The sequence below is a fragment of the Polypterus senegalus genome, chromosome 14 (assembly GCF_016835505.1).
Source record: "Polypterus senegalus isolate Bchr_013 chromosome 14, ASM1683550v1, whole genome shotgun sequence".
NCBI classification, from domain to species: domain Eukaryota; kingdom Metazoa; phylum Chordata; class Cladistia; order Polypteriformes; family Polypteridae; genus Polypterus; species Polypterus senegalus.
The window spans coordinates 11,019,973-11,033,485 of NC_053167.1; the positions used below are offsets into that span (position 1 = coordinate 11,019,973).

The window sequence follows — 13,513 nt, forward strand, 5'->3', positions numbered from 1 at the left end:
CGTAGGGTCTGACAATGGCTTGAGGATTTCATCCCAGGACCTAACAGCAGTCAGTGTACCGTTGCTTAGCACAGCGAGATCTATTTGACCCTCCAAGGATATGCCTGTCCAGACTTTCACTGACCCACTGGTCATGCTGGATGATGTCACAGGCTGCATAACGTTCACCACTGCAAAGACTTTTTCAGGTCTTTCACATGGCTCATTGTGAACCTACTCTCATCTGTGAGGAGAACGGGGCACCAATGGCAGAGCTGGCAATTGTGTTATTCTCAGGCGAATGCTGCACTAGAGGACGTCAGGTCCTCAAACCACCCTCATGGTGTCTATTCCTGACCATGCACTCCAGAAGCCAGCTGGAGGTCATTTTGTAGGGCTCTAGCAGTACTTCTGCTGCTAGGTTGATGCCCTTCTATGGCCCTGTCCAGCTCTGTTCATGTAGCAGCCCATCTCCTGATGTCTCATTTACAGCAAAGCAGGTGTAGCTGATTCACAACTGCTTATGCTTCCTAACTGGACAGACTGATATCCCTGAAGCTTAATTGACTTGGTGTTAGATTGTGAAGATTAAGTATTCCCTCAATTTTATGAGTAGCGTAGCTTTGGTAACCTATCTTGGTCACTGCCTCTGAGGATGATATTACACTTTTTGACCTGGTAATGGAATAAATGGACATTGATCAATTGCTTAATATAAAACAGGACTACATGTTAGGTGTGGGCAGCATGGTGGTACAGTGGTAGTGCTGCTGCCTCGCAGTAAGGAGACCTGGGTTTGCATGCGGGTGCTCCGATTTCCTCCCACAGTCCAAAGACATACAGGTTAGGTGCACTGGCGATCCTAAATTGTCCCTAGTGTGTGCTTGGGGTGTGTGTGTGTGGTGCCTTGCCCGGGATTTGTTCCTGCCTTGCGTCCTGTGTTGGCTGGGATTGGCTTCAGCAGACCCCTGTGACCCTGTGTTAGAATATAGCGGGCTGGACAATGACTGACTGTATTTTTGTAATTACTCTAAAAAACATAACTATTGATGTAGGCCTACTAATCTCATACCTTATCTAGTCAAATGCCATATACTGTATATGTTTTGGGAAAGTAAGATGTACAACATGTAGGCGTAATTTTCCTAGCTAACCGTAAGCGCTGAAAACCTTTAAGTTATGTCATAATTATGCAATTCTATTACAATGCGCTTATAAAGGTTCGGGGATGATTGGGAAATCAGACGCAGTCGGAGAAGGTTCACGTAGGGTCTTTACCCTATATGGCCTTCATCAGCTACCGTAGTCCGGAATTCCAGGGCCCGATCATGTGCCTCACAGAGGGCGTGGCTAAGATAAGCCTCTGGAAGGTTCCGGCGCGAGCGCTAGCCGGTGACTTTGACAGTGTGGTTCCTCGTGACTGCTGGTGCTGTTCACTATGAAGATCTGGACCTCCGAACACGTTTTCAAGTAAGTGGGAGTAATATTCTAATCAGTTGGGTCGAGCATAGAAACAGATTTTGCCGCTGGAGACAGGATCTTTCTGGGTTTTCTTTTGGGGCGTCGGCGTGGTTAGGTTAAATATCTTTTGAACGGCTTAGAAGTTTGCAGAAATTGCCTAGAATTAAGTTAGTACTCGGACTTGTTAAAGTGGCATAATTTTCTTACCAAACGACGAAAACGGGAGTATATTTAATGTCTCTGAGCTTTTATTGGTGTAAGGGCCACACGAAAAATACTTTGTATGAGAGCGGAAGTATCATTAAGCGGAACTCGCCGCTCACAATCTACGGGTTTTAGAGGCCAGTGATGAAGAGAGCGCTTTGAAGCAGTTATACGATTAGTATCGGAGGGAAGTAAAGCCCGTTGATTGAAACTTGCCGGTCCATATCTGCTGTTTTTAAACACCCTAATTTCGCGAAGAGTGGACTGAGCACCTTCTACCTTTCATTTATTGTGTTCATATTGTTTAATGTAAAGATAAAATAGAAACGAGAGTTTATATCGGTTAACGACATTGAGTATTTTGTTGAGTGTACTGATTTGGCAATACCAACCCAGGAAGCCATGGCTACAGCGTCGTGACGTTCAGCTAACCTTGAAGGAACTCTGTACAGCGACGCAATATCTGGACAGGACGTTCAGTTCGCTTGATACCGATTGTGCCAATTCAGGGTAAGAATGCTGCTCCGTCAGCCATGCTCTAGTGTTACATCACAATTTGACCTTTCTCCCAATTACATAGTGCTTCTGACTCCGCCCCTGTATCGTAGCAACTGCTCTCATGCTGCACTGCGCATGCACATTAAGGAACTGCGACGGGAATACTCAAGAACCGTTTTTCACTGTTTGTGCACGTTGATTTCACGTTCGTGGCGAGTGATTTTATTGCTTTGACATCAAAGCTTTAGGTGTTCTGGACGTGAACCGGTTGTTTTACACAAATGTATTTCTTTTGCCGTCGCGACTGTCGTATCTTATCATCCTTTATGCTGACATACGGCCATATATGAGTGATGTTTGTCCTTTATCTTCTCATCTGAAACGGCTCGTGGAGTAGCATGTAGATAATTTAACTTAACAATTTAACTGGTTAAACTCTGACTGATAGTCTTATCTCGTCCATCTGGCAGGATATTGACCAGCTTTTACCATGTCAGTGTTTCTGGCATTTGGATGAAGAGGCCGGCCACAGTTTGCGTGCATTTAGACAATAGCCAACCCAGAAGGGCCCACAAGCCAGTTGCAGGATTCGCTCATGCCCACACGCTCGCCAAATCCTAGATGCTTTTTGACCACGCATGCATGTCTTGGGGAAGATTTAAGGAACCTAGAGAACCGAGCGGCGAAAACCCACGTCAATGAGGATAAACTAAACTCGCTTGGTGACGTGAGGCGTTGTCAGTTTCATTTGGAAAGTCCCCCCCATTTCCCCCCATATTCCGGTTCGTTTAGGTATATGCGAACGTGCCAATTGCACCCTAGTGTGGACCACTCTTTTTGTAATGACCCTCCAGCAGTTCACGTGTAGTAGGAGTATGTTGTGACACTGGCCTAAATTAACTACTGGAAATACTGAGTATGATGGGAAATATTTCAGTTGGTAACTGTACAATTTTAGTATAAAAAAATCCACAATTGTATGGAAGTTTATATAGAACACCTCCTAAAAGTACCATTCAGTTAGATACCTTCTTGATACCATCTTGTACCTGATTCAGCCTTTTTCTGATAACAGGTTAAACAGTTATTTTAAAAAATAAAATAAAGGGTTTAAATTCACTTGTGATCAAGTAGATAAAAACACATACAGAATTGGCAAGAAATAAGTGCCCTGTGCTACCGATAATTAAATCCCCTAGTTTGTGCCACTACAGTGATGCACACAGGTGGGCATTCTGTTAATGTGATTGCATGGCTGGCATGGTGCGGATCCTGGAGATGCATTAACTTAAGATACTGTTTTGTAAATATTGATTGGACATTCTAGAGTAAACATTGTTATATTTCCAAGTTGATCGATTATAGACAGGTTATTTTGGGTAAACTAAATAGAAATGTTCATATAGTAGGTTATTGGAGAGTAGCATAATACAGTACACAGTGCATTACATCCACCTGATACTTTTACTGGGTAAATGCAGTTGAGGCACATCAGTGTGCAGTCCATCCATCCATTATCCAGCCCAGTCATCCATATGAAAAGTGTTCTTTCTGTAGCATGCAAAGTAATGCATCATTTTCATGTGTTCTTCTAGTTATCAGATAATAGACATTCTGTCCATATAGTGGTGTTTGGTTAACAAACAATTTAATTATTATAAATGCAGTGTTGATGATTTTCTGGGGCGAATGTGTTTGCCCAATAAACAGAGGCAACAACAGGACCACAGAGTGTTTTTGTGCCTTCTGGTTTGCTTAGAAGTTTGCTATGTGACATACAAGTGATCTATTTGGAAATTGAAACAAAATAACTAATCATTACCTGATTGGGAACAAAGCAAACGGACTATGAGTTTGAAAACGCCTTTAAATGTGGGTCCCTGTAGCTGTAAGCCAGCAGTGCTAACTGCCCCACCACTATACTACCCCAATACACAGTTCCACTTTGTAATTTATCATGCTATCCATTCTATTGCAGGATGTCAAAGCCAAACTGATAAGATCCACCATTCCATTGCAGGGCATTCACTCACACTTACATATACGGGGTAATTTACAGTCGAACAGTGAGAGGTGTAACTATGGCACGGCTTTAAAATGGTGTGCCCACCATATGAAGATATTATTTTATTATGGCAAATGAAAAAGCTTGCAACAGTTTTGTTCAGATTGTTTGAAAAGCTCAACTATGTGGAACTGCTTCTGAATTTTATCACAGCATTTCCAATATTCATTCTTTGCAGATATTTCACAAATCTGTTGATTAGTCGGCAGTTTAGAGAATTGCTTTATATGCGTATATGGATGCAATGTCTCACTGTTTCTTTTAAATAAAATAAAATTGCAATGATTTAATGTTGGCAGGGTGTGACTAGAGATGTCCATTTTAAATAATTGTGTACTTGGATTTCTTAATCTGGTATTTAAATAATAAATTAATACATACATATATTTTACGACAGATTAAAAGTTTACTAAGGAACTGAGTTTGGCTGTTTTACTTCTTTGAAAATTGGAAACTGATGTACTGAAGCTCTTTGGAAAATGTGTTGGTTGGATTAGGACCAGCTTACATCTGTCTGCCTTATCAAAGGCTGTTTTCCACTATACTGTATACAATAGTCACAATTTAAATCTTGGTGTGCTAATCACAATGTTAAAGCATAATGAAAAATTAGCAGCTTACACATCTGGTCAGATATCCTCTAAAAGCAGCAGACAGGTCTGTTTTTGCCCCTTGCATGTTCTTCTACAATGAGGAATATTCTTGAGAGAATTTGGATTCTCCTTTCTGTAAACAGTCTTGTATCACTAGTGTTGACTTGTGTTTCAAATGTTGTATGTTATTAACCTTCAAGGAAATTTGTCCAAATGCTCCACTATGATGCCTCTTTATATATATATATGCTCACAAAAATTTTAAAATTTTTATTGGGCCTGGCATGAAATCAATTAAACCTGTCTGATAATTTTCTGGTTGGTTAAGCAGCTGAGGTCATTGTTAATCACTTTCAGCTTAATTGGTGTTCATGGACTTAACGACAGGTGCACTAAAGTGGCAACAATTAGAAAACCCTCAAAACAGGACTGGTTTTACATGTGGAGGTCATTTCAAGTTTCTCCCTCTTGATCTTTTTTGGCTGGTTTTCCACTCGTGCTAGTTTTGGCTTGAGTAATCATCTCTACTGGCAGTATGAGGCGATTCCTTAACCCTACAGAAGTTGCACAGGTTGTCCAACTTCTCCAGGATGGCACATCCACACGTGCTGCAGCAAGAAGGTTTAATGTGTCTCCCAGCACAATCTCCAGAGCATGGAGGAGATTTCAGGAGACTGGCTGTTATTCTCTGAGAGCTGGACAGGGCCGTAGAAGGTCCTCAACCCATCAGCAGGACCGATACCTGCTCCTTTGTGCAAGGCGGAACAGGCTGAGCACTGCTCGTGCCCTACAGAATGACCTCCAGAGGGCCACTGGTGTGAATAGCCGCTTTTCCACTGCATAGTACGGCACGACACGGTTCAGTACAGCTCACTTTTGCGGGGCTTTCCACTGGGAACAGTACCTGGTACCTGGTCCTTTTTTTAGTACCACCTCAGCCGAGGTTCCAAGCGTGCCGAACCGTTACCAAAATGTGACGTGTAAACTCTGCTGGTCACTGATTGGCCGGAGAAAATCGTCATTACTGCGTCACTGGCTATTCTTTTCTTTAAAGGTACAGACACGCGGAAGTTTCAAAAGTTCTCCAGCCACTGAGTGTTTGTAAAACCGGGAACAATCACATCCCACCACTCTGAAGCACGGTTAAATGTCCAAACAGATAGTCTGTTGCGGCGACTTTTTTGCAAAATGTGGAAGATCTGTAATATACAGAATCAGCATTTTAATGTTACACTGGCAGTTAAGTTCATTTTATGCTTTGCAACAGTGATAAAAGTTAGCTAGTGATGTGCTTTTTTTAGATGCTTAACCTTGCGTCATCGAGCTAAAGTGTTGTCGTTGTCTGCGTGTTGTTGTAAAAGTTCCACGGTGTCACTGCAGTAGAGGCGGCGCAACTATAACGACACGTGAATAATCCTGCCCACTCTAAAGCGGTACTAAACTGCAGTCGAAACGCAAACCAAGCTGAACTGAGCCGAACCAAGGTGAGCTGTACTGAACCGTGTCATGCCGTACTATGCAGTGGAAAAGCGGCTTTTGTCTCTACCCAAACAATCAGGAACAGACTTCATGAAGATGGCCTGAGGGCCCGACGTCCTGTAGTGGGCCCTGTGCTCACTGCCCAGCACCGTGGAGCTCGACTAATTTGCTCAAGAACACCAGAATTGGCAAGTCCGCCACTGGCGCCTGTACTTTTACAGACGAGAGCAGGTTCACCCTGAGCAGCTGTGATAGACATGAAAGAGTCTGAGAAGACAAGGAGAACGATATGCTGCCTGCAACGTCGCTCAACATGACAGGTTTGGTGGTGGGTCAGTGATGGTCTGGGGAGGCATATCCATGGAGGGACGCACAGACATCTACTGCGTAGGAAATGGTGCTCTGACTGCCATAAGGTATCGAGATGAAATTCTTGAACCCATTGTCAGACCCTACGCTGGTGCAGTAGGTCCTGGTTTCCTCCTAATGCACGACAATGCCCAGCCTCATGTGGCAAGAGTATGCAGGCAGTACCTGGAGGATGAAGGAATTGAAACAATTGAATGGCCTTCACGATCCCCTGACTAAAACCCAATAGAACATCTGTGGGACATTATGTTTCGGTCCATTAGGCGCCGCCGGGTTGCTCCTCAGTCTGTACAACGCTCAGGGATGCCCTCATACAGATCTGGGAGGAAATGCCGCAAGACACCATCCGTCGTCTCATTAGGAGTATTCCCCGACATTGTCAAACATGCATACAAGCTCGTGGGGGCCACACAAGATACTGAAAAGCATTTTGAGTAGCAGAAATTAAGTTTAAGAAAAAATTGACTAGCCTGCCACATCTTCATTTCACTCTGATTTTAGGGTGTCTACGCAATTGAGCCCTCTGTAGGCAGAAAACTTTTATTTCCATTAAAAGACTTGGCATCCTTTTGTTCCTAAGACATTGCCCTGTCGTTATTTGTATAGATATTCAACTTCATATTGAGATCTGATGTATCTAATGTGTTTCTTTAAAGTGTTCCTTTAATTTTTGTGAGCAGTGTACATATATATATTGTGAACCCGGACACAGACAGGCGGACATGTTGTTAAAACACCACCACACATTTATTTACACTATATACAAATGATATGGTCACAATGACCCCAGTTCATTGGTCACTCAGACCCCAGTCACGTGCACAAATACCCCAATCACAGTCCTGGCCACAATATGCCTTTCTTCGGGCCGCCTCCACTCTCCTCTCTCTTGTCTTGTCCTGCCTCCACCCGACTCCAGCCTCAAATGAAGGGAGACGGCCCCTTTTATACAGTCCCCGGATGAGCCCCAGGTGTTCCCGGCATTCCTCTTCTAGCCACGCCCCAGCGTGGTGGAAGTGCCGGCTGTCCTCCCGGCAGCTCTCCGGGCCGCCCATTCTTCCCCAGCACTTCCTGGTGTGGCAGAAGTGCTGGGGTAACAGGTCCCAAGGCATTGGGGCGCCTCCTGGCGGTGACCACGGGCCCCTACAGGGTGGAGCTTCCATGCCCTGTACCCGTGGCCCCCAGAGCAACCAGGAAGGCGACCCCCACGTGATCCAGGGTGGGCACAGACCCACATCCGGTCCCTCGTGGCGTCCCGGCCGGGTCATGGCCCCTGGCATCCCTGACTATATATATATATATATATATATATATATATATATATATATATATATATATATATATATACACACACACACAAAGTATTTAGTGCACATTGCTTTCCATGTTACATCCAATAGAGCATAAACTTTAAGAAACAATTCTGTGCTATTCTGCGACTGCAGGGGTTTGAACATTCTTTATCATCCAGAGGTTATTGGGGTCAAGATGCAAAGGTCAAAAGATCAAAATAAATGCAGCAGTGGGCGGCCATAACCACAGTTTAAGTTGTTATTCAGTGTGAAACTGCACATAGTAGTTTAGCAACCAGCTGTGCAAATTCCTTATGAGCTCTAGGATACAGCCTGCTAACAGTAAAAATGTAATTGAAGTTATACTAGCTGTGCACTGCTAACATTAAAGCTGAGGACTATGTTGATTACTTAGATTTCAACCCCCCATAGACGGTTAGCATAAGCTATTGGAATGTATTTTGTAATTAATCTAGTAATAAAAAGATTTACATTTATCCATCCACAAGTGGTGCAGACGACAGAGACATAGACATGCAGGCACTTTTATTAAGCTGGATTTGACACTGCAGAGCGCAGAATGTGCTGCTTGCCTGACCCTTCCTTTGCTTACAGCAGCATGGCACTCCTCATACTTACTGTACCAACCCCTAGTTATATGTCAACCCAAAATTATAGATGAGACTTCACATACCGTCATTGTTGTAACATGCCAGAGGCTATTCCCTTTGGAGATCTGCAGCATTTGTGGGTACAACGGTATTTTTATATATTTAAACGTTGAGTCCATTGTGCATTTACACTTTGACACATCCTAGTTTTTAACAGTTTGGATGTTACATGGTTTCTGCTGAGGGGTGGTTTTTCACTATGAAAGAAGTAACTTCTATAAAGATTTGATTTATTTTTCAGTACTGCTGACTATCAGTTTAAAGTTTACTTGACTGGGGACACATGTTGAAGTGTAGGTAGGCAGGCAGGTGTTATCCAGTGGTGCATGAACAACCTTTTCACTTCATTTTAACTGGATAACGGGTGTGCCGTCCTTGTCAGAGTGGAGGTAAAATATTGTTGACTTTGTGAGAGAAAATGGGCATAGTTGTGATTTTTAAGGATATTATGATATTTGAAATAATGATATCCATGCCTAAAATGTTCTAGTTTTAACATTTCTTATCATGAGTGTTTTCTGGATTGGAAAATTAGACTCTAAGCAAAAAGTAGTGGTTTAAATAACAATGGATATAGTCTCATACTGGCACGTCCTCTTGTAACAAAATCTACAGCAGCATTTTCTCCATCAGGAGTATGCCAGTGAAATTGTATTCCGTACAAGGAAAAGCAGCAGCAATCCTGTTACTGACAAATGTATTTCAGTTCTCATTCAAATTGACCAGAATCCAGTTAATATATTAATTTGTATTTTTTGCTTTGTCATAGCCATCCATGGGACACTGTTACCAAGGCAGCTATGCAGAAATACCCCAACCCGATGAATCCTAGTGTGGTAGGTGTTGATGTTCTCAACAGACATGTGGATATTCAAGGAAGATTGCATAGCTGCCGGCTACTCAGCACTGAATGGGGGCTACCATCAATTGTCAAATCTGTAAGTAGCTCGAATTAACAACTATTTTTTATGACCTGACACTAGAAGAAAGCTTATTGCATGTAAACTTCAGTACAATGCAGTTTAAGTGTAGTTGCATGTTATAAGTATGCAAAAGGCTTGTCAGAGTGTCCAACAGAATGAAAGTTCTCCTAGAAAGCCTGGCTGATTTGGAATTTTCTGCCCCTGCAATTGTGGTAATGGTCTGGCATTGCATCGTCATTCTGTGTTGGAATCGCAGTGGGTGCATTGTGTAGCCCTTTTGTGAAATGTCTGGTAGTGATGTTTTACTGAGAGCCTGCAGTCTTGTCCAGATTAGCCATCTGGGGCACAATTTGCCTTTGAGCATTGAGAGTTTTACATGCCTGTCATTCTCTGTTGAATTTATTTTTAGATTATTGGTGCCACACGTACGAGGACATATGTCCAGGAGCACTCTGTTGTGGATCCAGAAGAACAGACATTTGAGCTCAGATCTTCTAATGTAAGTAGCCTTTGAACTTTGATCTGTTTAGTTAGTTACTGTCACTGCAGGTACTTTCCTGCTACATAATGTCTTGAGTCTTCTGCTGGTGGGACACCCAGAACGAGCTCATGTACTATTATACACATTGTTTCATGCATAACTATGCAGATGTCTGTTCTTTTTATATATGCACACATAGGTATTTATTTTACTTTTACTCTCCCATCATGGTTCTGTAAGGCTTAAATGTTATCCTTGTCTTTGACAAATGTGAATGAGTTCACACATTACTCGAGGTCCTACATGACGACTGTTCTTTTTTTTTTTTCTTTTTAAGATCACATTTACTAACATGGTTTCAGTGGATGAGAGATTGGTTTACAAGCCCCATCCTCAAGACTCTGAGAGGTATGTTGTGCACAGTAATTTATGAGTAAGATGTTAATATTATTATCAGCACTGCTTCTCACAGGCTTCTGTTTATTAGGACTGTTCTCACCCAAGAGGCAATCATCACTGTCAAAGGTGTCAGCCTTAGTAGCTACTTAGAGGGAGTAATGGCCAGCACAATATCATCGAATGCCAGCAAGGTATGGAACATCAGCCTTTGAGATGACTTGCTTAAAGAAATCATGTTCTGTTCTCTAATCTGGGAAAGTCATCCCAGCAAATATCTTGAAATCTCTGTGTGCTTCTGTATTTTGTGTTGTGCTGCTTCACAAATCTTCAAGTGTTATTATTGTTGGGTTTGATGCTAAAGTGTGTGTAGGATTGTTCTACTTTTTCTGATTGTCTGTTTGTGTCCTCCTCAGGGCCGTGAAGCAATGGAATGGGTGATCCGACGGTTGAACTCTGAAATTGAAGAATTCACAGCTACAGCTCGAAATACAATCCGAACACCTATGGCTGCTGCTGTCACAGAGAAATGACCCTCATGATTCAGCCACTGGCATTGTCTGGACCAGTCAGGCCCTACTCAGCCTCTCTTTGTGCTTCTATTTATTTCTAAATGTACGTAACAGGCAAGCACTCGGTCTGAGAATTACATATCTATATTAGATATTTTGAGAAATGAGCACAAAGAGGGGCTGTGCAGACCTATTTATTTAGAGAGAAGAAGGGGTCAAGAGTTGAAGCCTGCATAGATTATGGCCAACTGAAGAATTTAGCCTTGAGATATCAATTGGGGAGTCCGAAGTGCAGGATTGTTGGTCACAGGAGCTGCAGTTACATTTGGACCTGGCCTGCTTTCTCAATGAGTTCCTCTGTCAGAGTGCAGCAGGTAGAATTCTTGAGAACAAGATGGACTGCGATGGTGGGAGTCTAGCTAGGATGATATATGGCGAATGTAACAAAGTGGTGAGGTGAAGGTTCAGTTTTTGTTCAGCAATGGCCAGTTTTGGCAAATCAATACTTGAAAATGGTGGTACTACAAGTGACTTGGAGAAAGAAGCATTTTTATAATAGTTAATATTTAAAGCACATAAACATTGTTTCTAGTCTGCACCATTCCAGTACAGGTGGATTGTGTCCAAAAGACTTCATTTGGGAAATGGGAACAGTGAATGTGCAGCCTAGCTCTATATTTTTTTTTTTGTTTACATTGAATCACAAAGTGAAATATTTGCTGATGACCAGCATCTCCTTATTTATTGTTGGTGCATTTTGCCATTGTATTTGAATGTTACGAGCACAGTGGATCGTGCAGTACATGATGACGGTCTGTAATGATTTGTCATGCAATGAAGATATTGTGTAAAAGGGCATGGGACCTGCAGATCAGATATAATGAATTATAGGTTGCTCAAAGAGAAGAATGAACATATTCTAAACGCACAATAAAGAAGAAAGAAGGTCCAAGCAGATAACCCCATGTTTTCATACCTAGTAAGTCTAATTTGTATATTTCTCTTGGCGGCATTTTGATAGATAAGTTAGGGATGTTATGTACATGTTTATGGTATTTATATGACTAATCGGATCACTCTGATCTCCACCAGCATGGTTAACACTACTAATAAGCAGTGTCTAATGGGCTTAAGGATGAATAGTCCAAATATAGTACTGGTTATGTGTATTTGGTCATCACTGGGACACAAAAGGTCATATATGTGTCATGATGATCTAAAGTGGGCAGCTCTTCTCTATCAAGTGACTGGTGTGAGTAACAAAATACGCTCATTCTAGAAAGGACCGATCAGCTTGAACTACACATGTTGTGGAAATTCCAGTATTCCTCTGTGACTCCCTACTTTGATGGACTTTAAAGTCACATGTCATGTTATATTTGGTTTGTAACATTCAGTTAAAATACATGAATAAACCTTCTTTATGAAATCTGCAGCATTCAGTTGGTGTCTTCATTTTTGGCTACTAGGGGTGAAATGTGACCATTTCAGTTGTATCTGCTGACAGGTAGTTCTTCAACTACAGTGCCTTACGAAAATATCCATCCCCTTTGTGTTTTGTTTTATTACAGCTTGTTATTAAAATTGATTTTTGGGTTACGGTAAGCACCATTTGATTTTGAGGGTGCAAAATACTTTCATTGTGACACACAATTCTGAAGAAAAGAAAAAAAAAAATCTTGAGTGTGCATAGACATTTACCCACCAAGTCAATATTTTGTAGGGTCACCTCTGTTGTATATATCTTTGTTAGTTTAGCATATCTAGCCACTGGAATTTTCATCCATTCCTCAAGGCAAAACTGCTCCATCTCCTTCAAGTTTGATGTGTTGTGTTGGTGTCCAGTAGTCTTCCAAGTCATGCCATGGATTCTCAATTGCATTGCGGTCTGGGCTTTGACCGTGCCATTCCAAAATATTTAAACGTTTAGCTTTAGCAGTGTGTTTAGGGTCATTGTTCTGCTGAAAGGTTAACCTTTGACTCGGTTTCAAATCTCTGACAAACAAGTTTTCCTCAAGAACTGCCCTGTATTTAGTGCCATCCATCTTCCCTTCAATCCTGATCAGTTTTCCTGTGCCTGCTGATGAAAACCATCCCCGCAGCATAATGCTGCCACAACCATACTTCTCTTTGGGAACAGGGCTCTTGGGGTGATGGAAAGTGATTGGGTTTGTGCCACAAATGGTTTTTCCCATGAGGAATTAAAAAGTTCAAAGTTAGTCTCATCTCAGAGAACCTTCTTGCATGTATTTGGGGAATCCACCACATGCTGTTGGGCAAATTCCAATGGCTTTTGCAGTCCACTCTTCCATAAAGACCACCCCCAAAAACCCCCCCTCCCCTTGGCTGGTCTGTGAGTTTTGGTGGGCAGCCTTCTCTTATCAGGTTTGTAGTAGTGCCATATTCTTTCTATTTTGTTCTAATGGATGATTTAATGGTGCTCTGTGGGATATTCAAAGTTTGGGATTTTTTATTAATAACCCAACCCTGATCTACACTTATCCACAGCTTTGTCTCTGACCCGTTTGGAGTGCCCTTTGGTTTTCATGTTGCTTGCATAATCATGCTGCAGAGGCAGAGGCCATTCAGA

General features: G+C 42.2%; 1 protein-coding gene across 1 annotated transcript; it reads left to right on the forward strand.

The window, feature by feature from the left end:
* The first annotated feature begins 1,277 nt into the window (after positions 1 to 1,277).
* On the forward strand, positions 1,278 to 12,356 carry prelid3b (PRELI domain containing 3). The gene is made up of 6 exons (XM_039734933.1): positions 1,278 to 1,449; positions 9,381 to 9,549; positions 9,944 to 10,033; positions 10,353 to 10,423; positions 10,503 to 10,605; positions 10,828 to 12,356. The coding sequence occupies exons 1-6, from the start codon at positions 1,418 to 1,420 to the stop codon at positions 10,942 to 10,944; spliced, it is 582 nt and encodes a 193-aa protein (XP_039590867.1). The 5' UTR covers positions 1,278 to 1,417; the 3' UTR covers positions 10,945 to 12,356.
* Positions 12,357 to 13,513: the final 1,157 nt, after the last annotated feature.

Bases quoted from the DNA above. Each gene is read 5' to 3' on its own strand.
- prelid3b (XM_039734933.1), top strand. From the start codon at position 1,418: ATGAAGATCTGGACCTCCGAACACGTTTTCAA. The intron at 10,034-10,352 runs GTAAGTAGCCTT...TTTCTTTTTAAG, and splicing joins TTGAGCTCAGATCTTCTAAT to ATCACATTTACTAACATGGT. The intron at 10,424-10,502 runs GTATGTTGTGCA...TCTGTTTATTAG, and splicing joins CATCCTCAAGACTCTGAGAG to GACTGTTCTCACCCAAGAGG.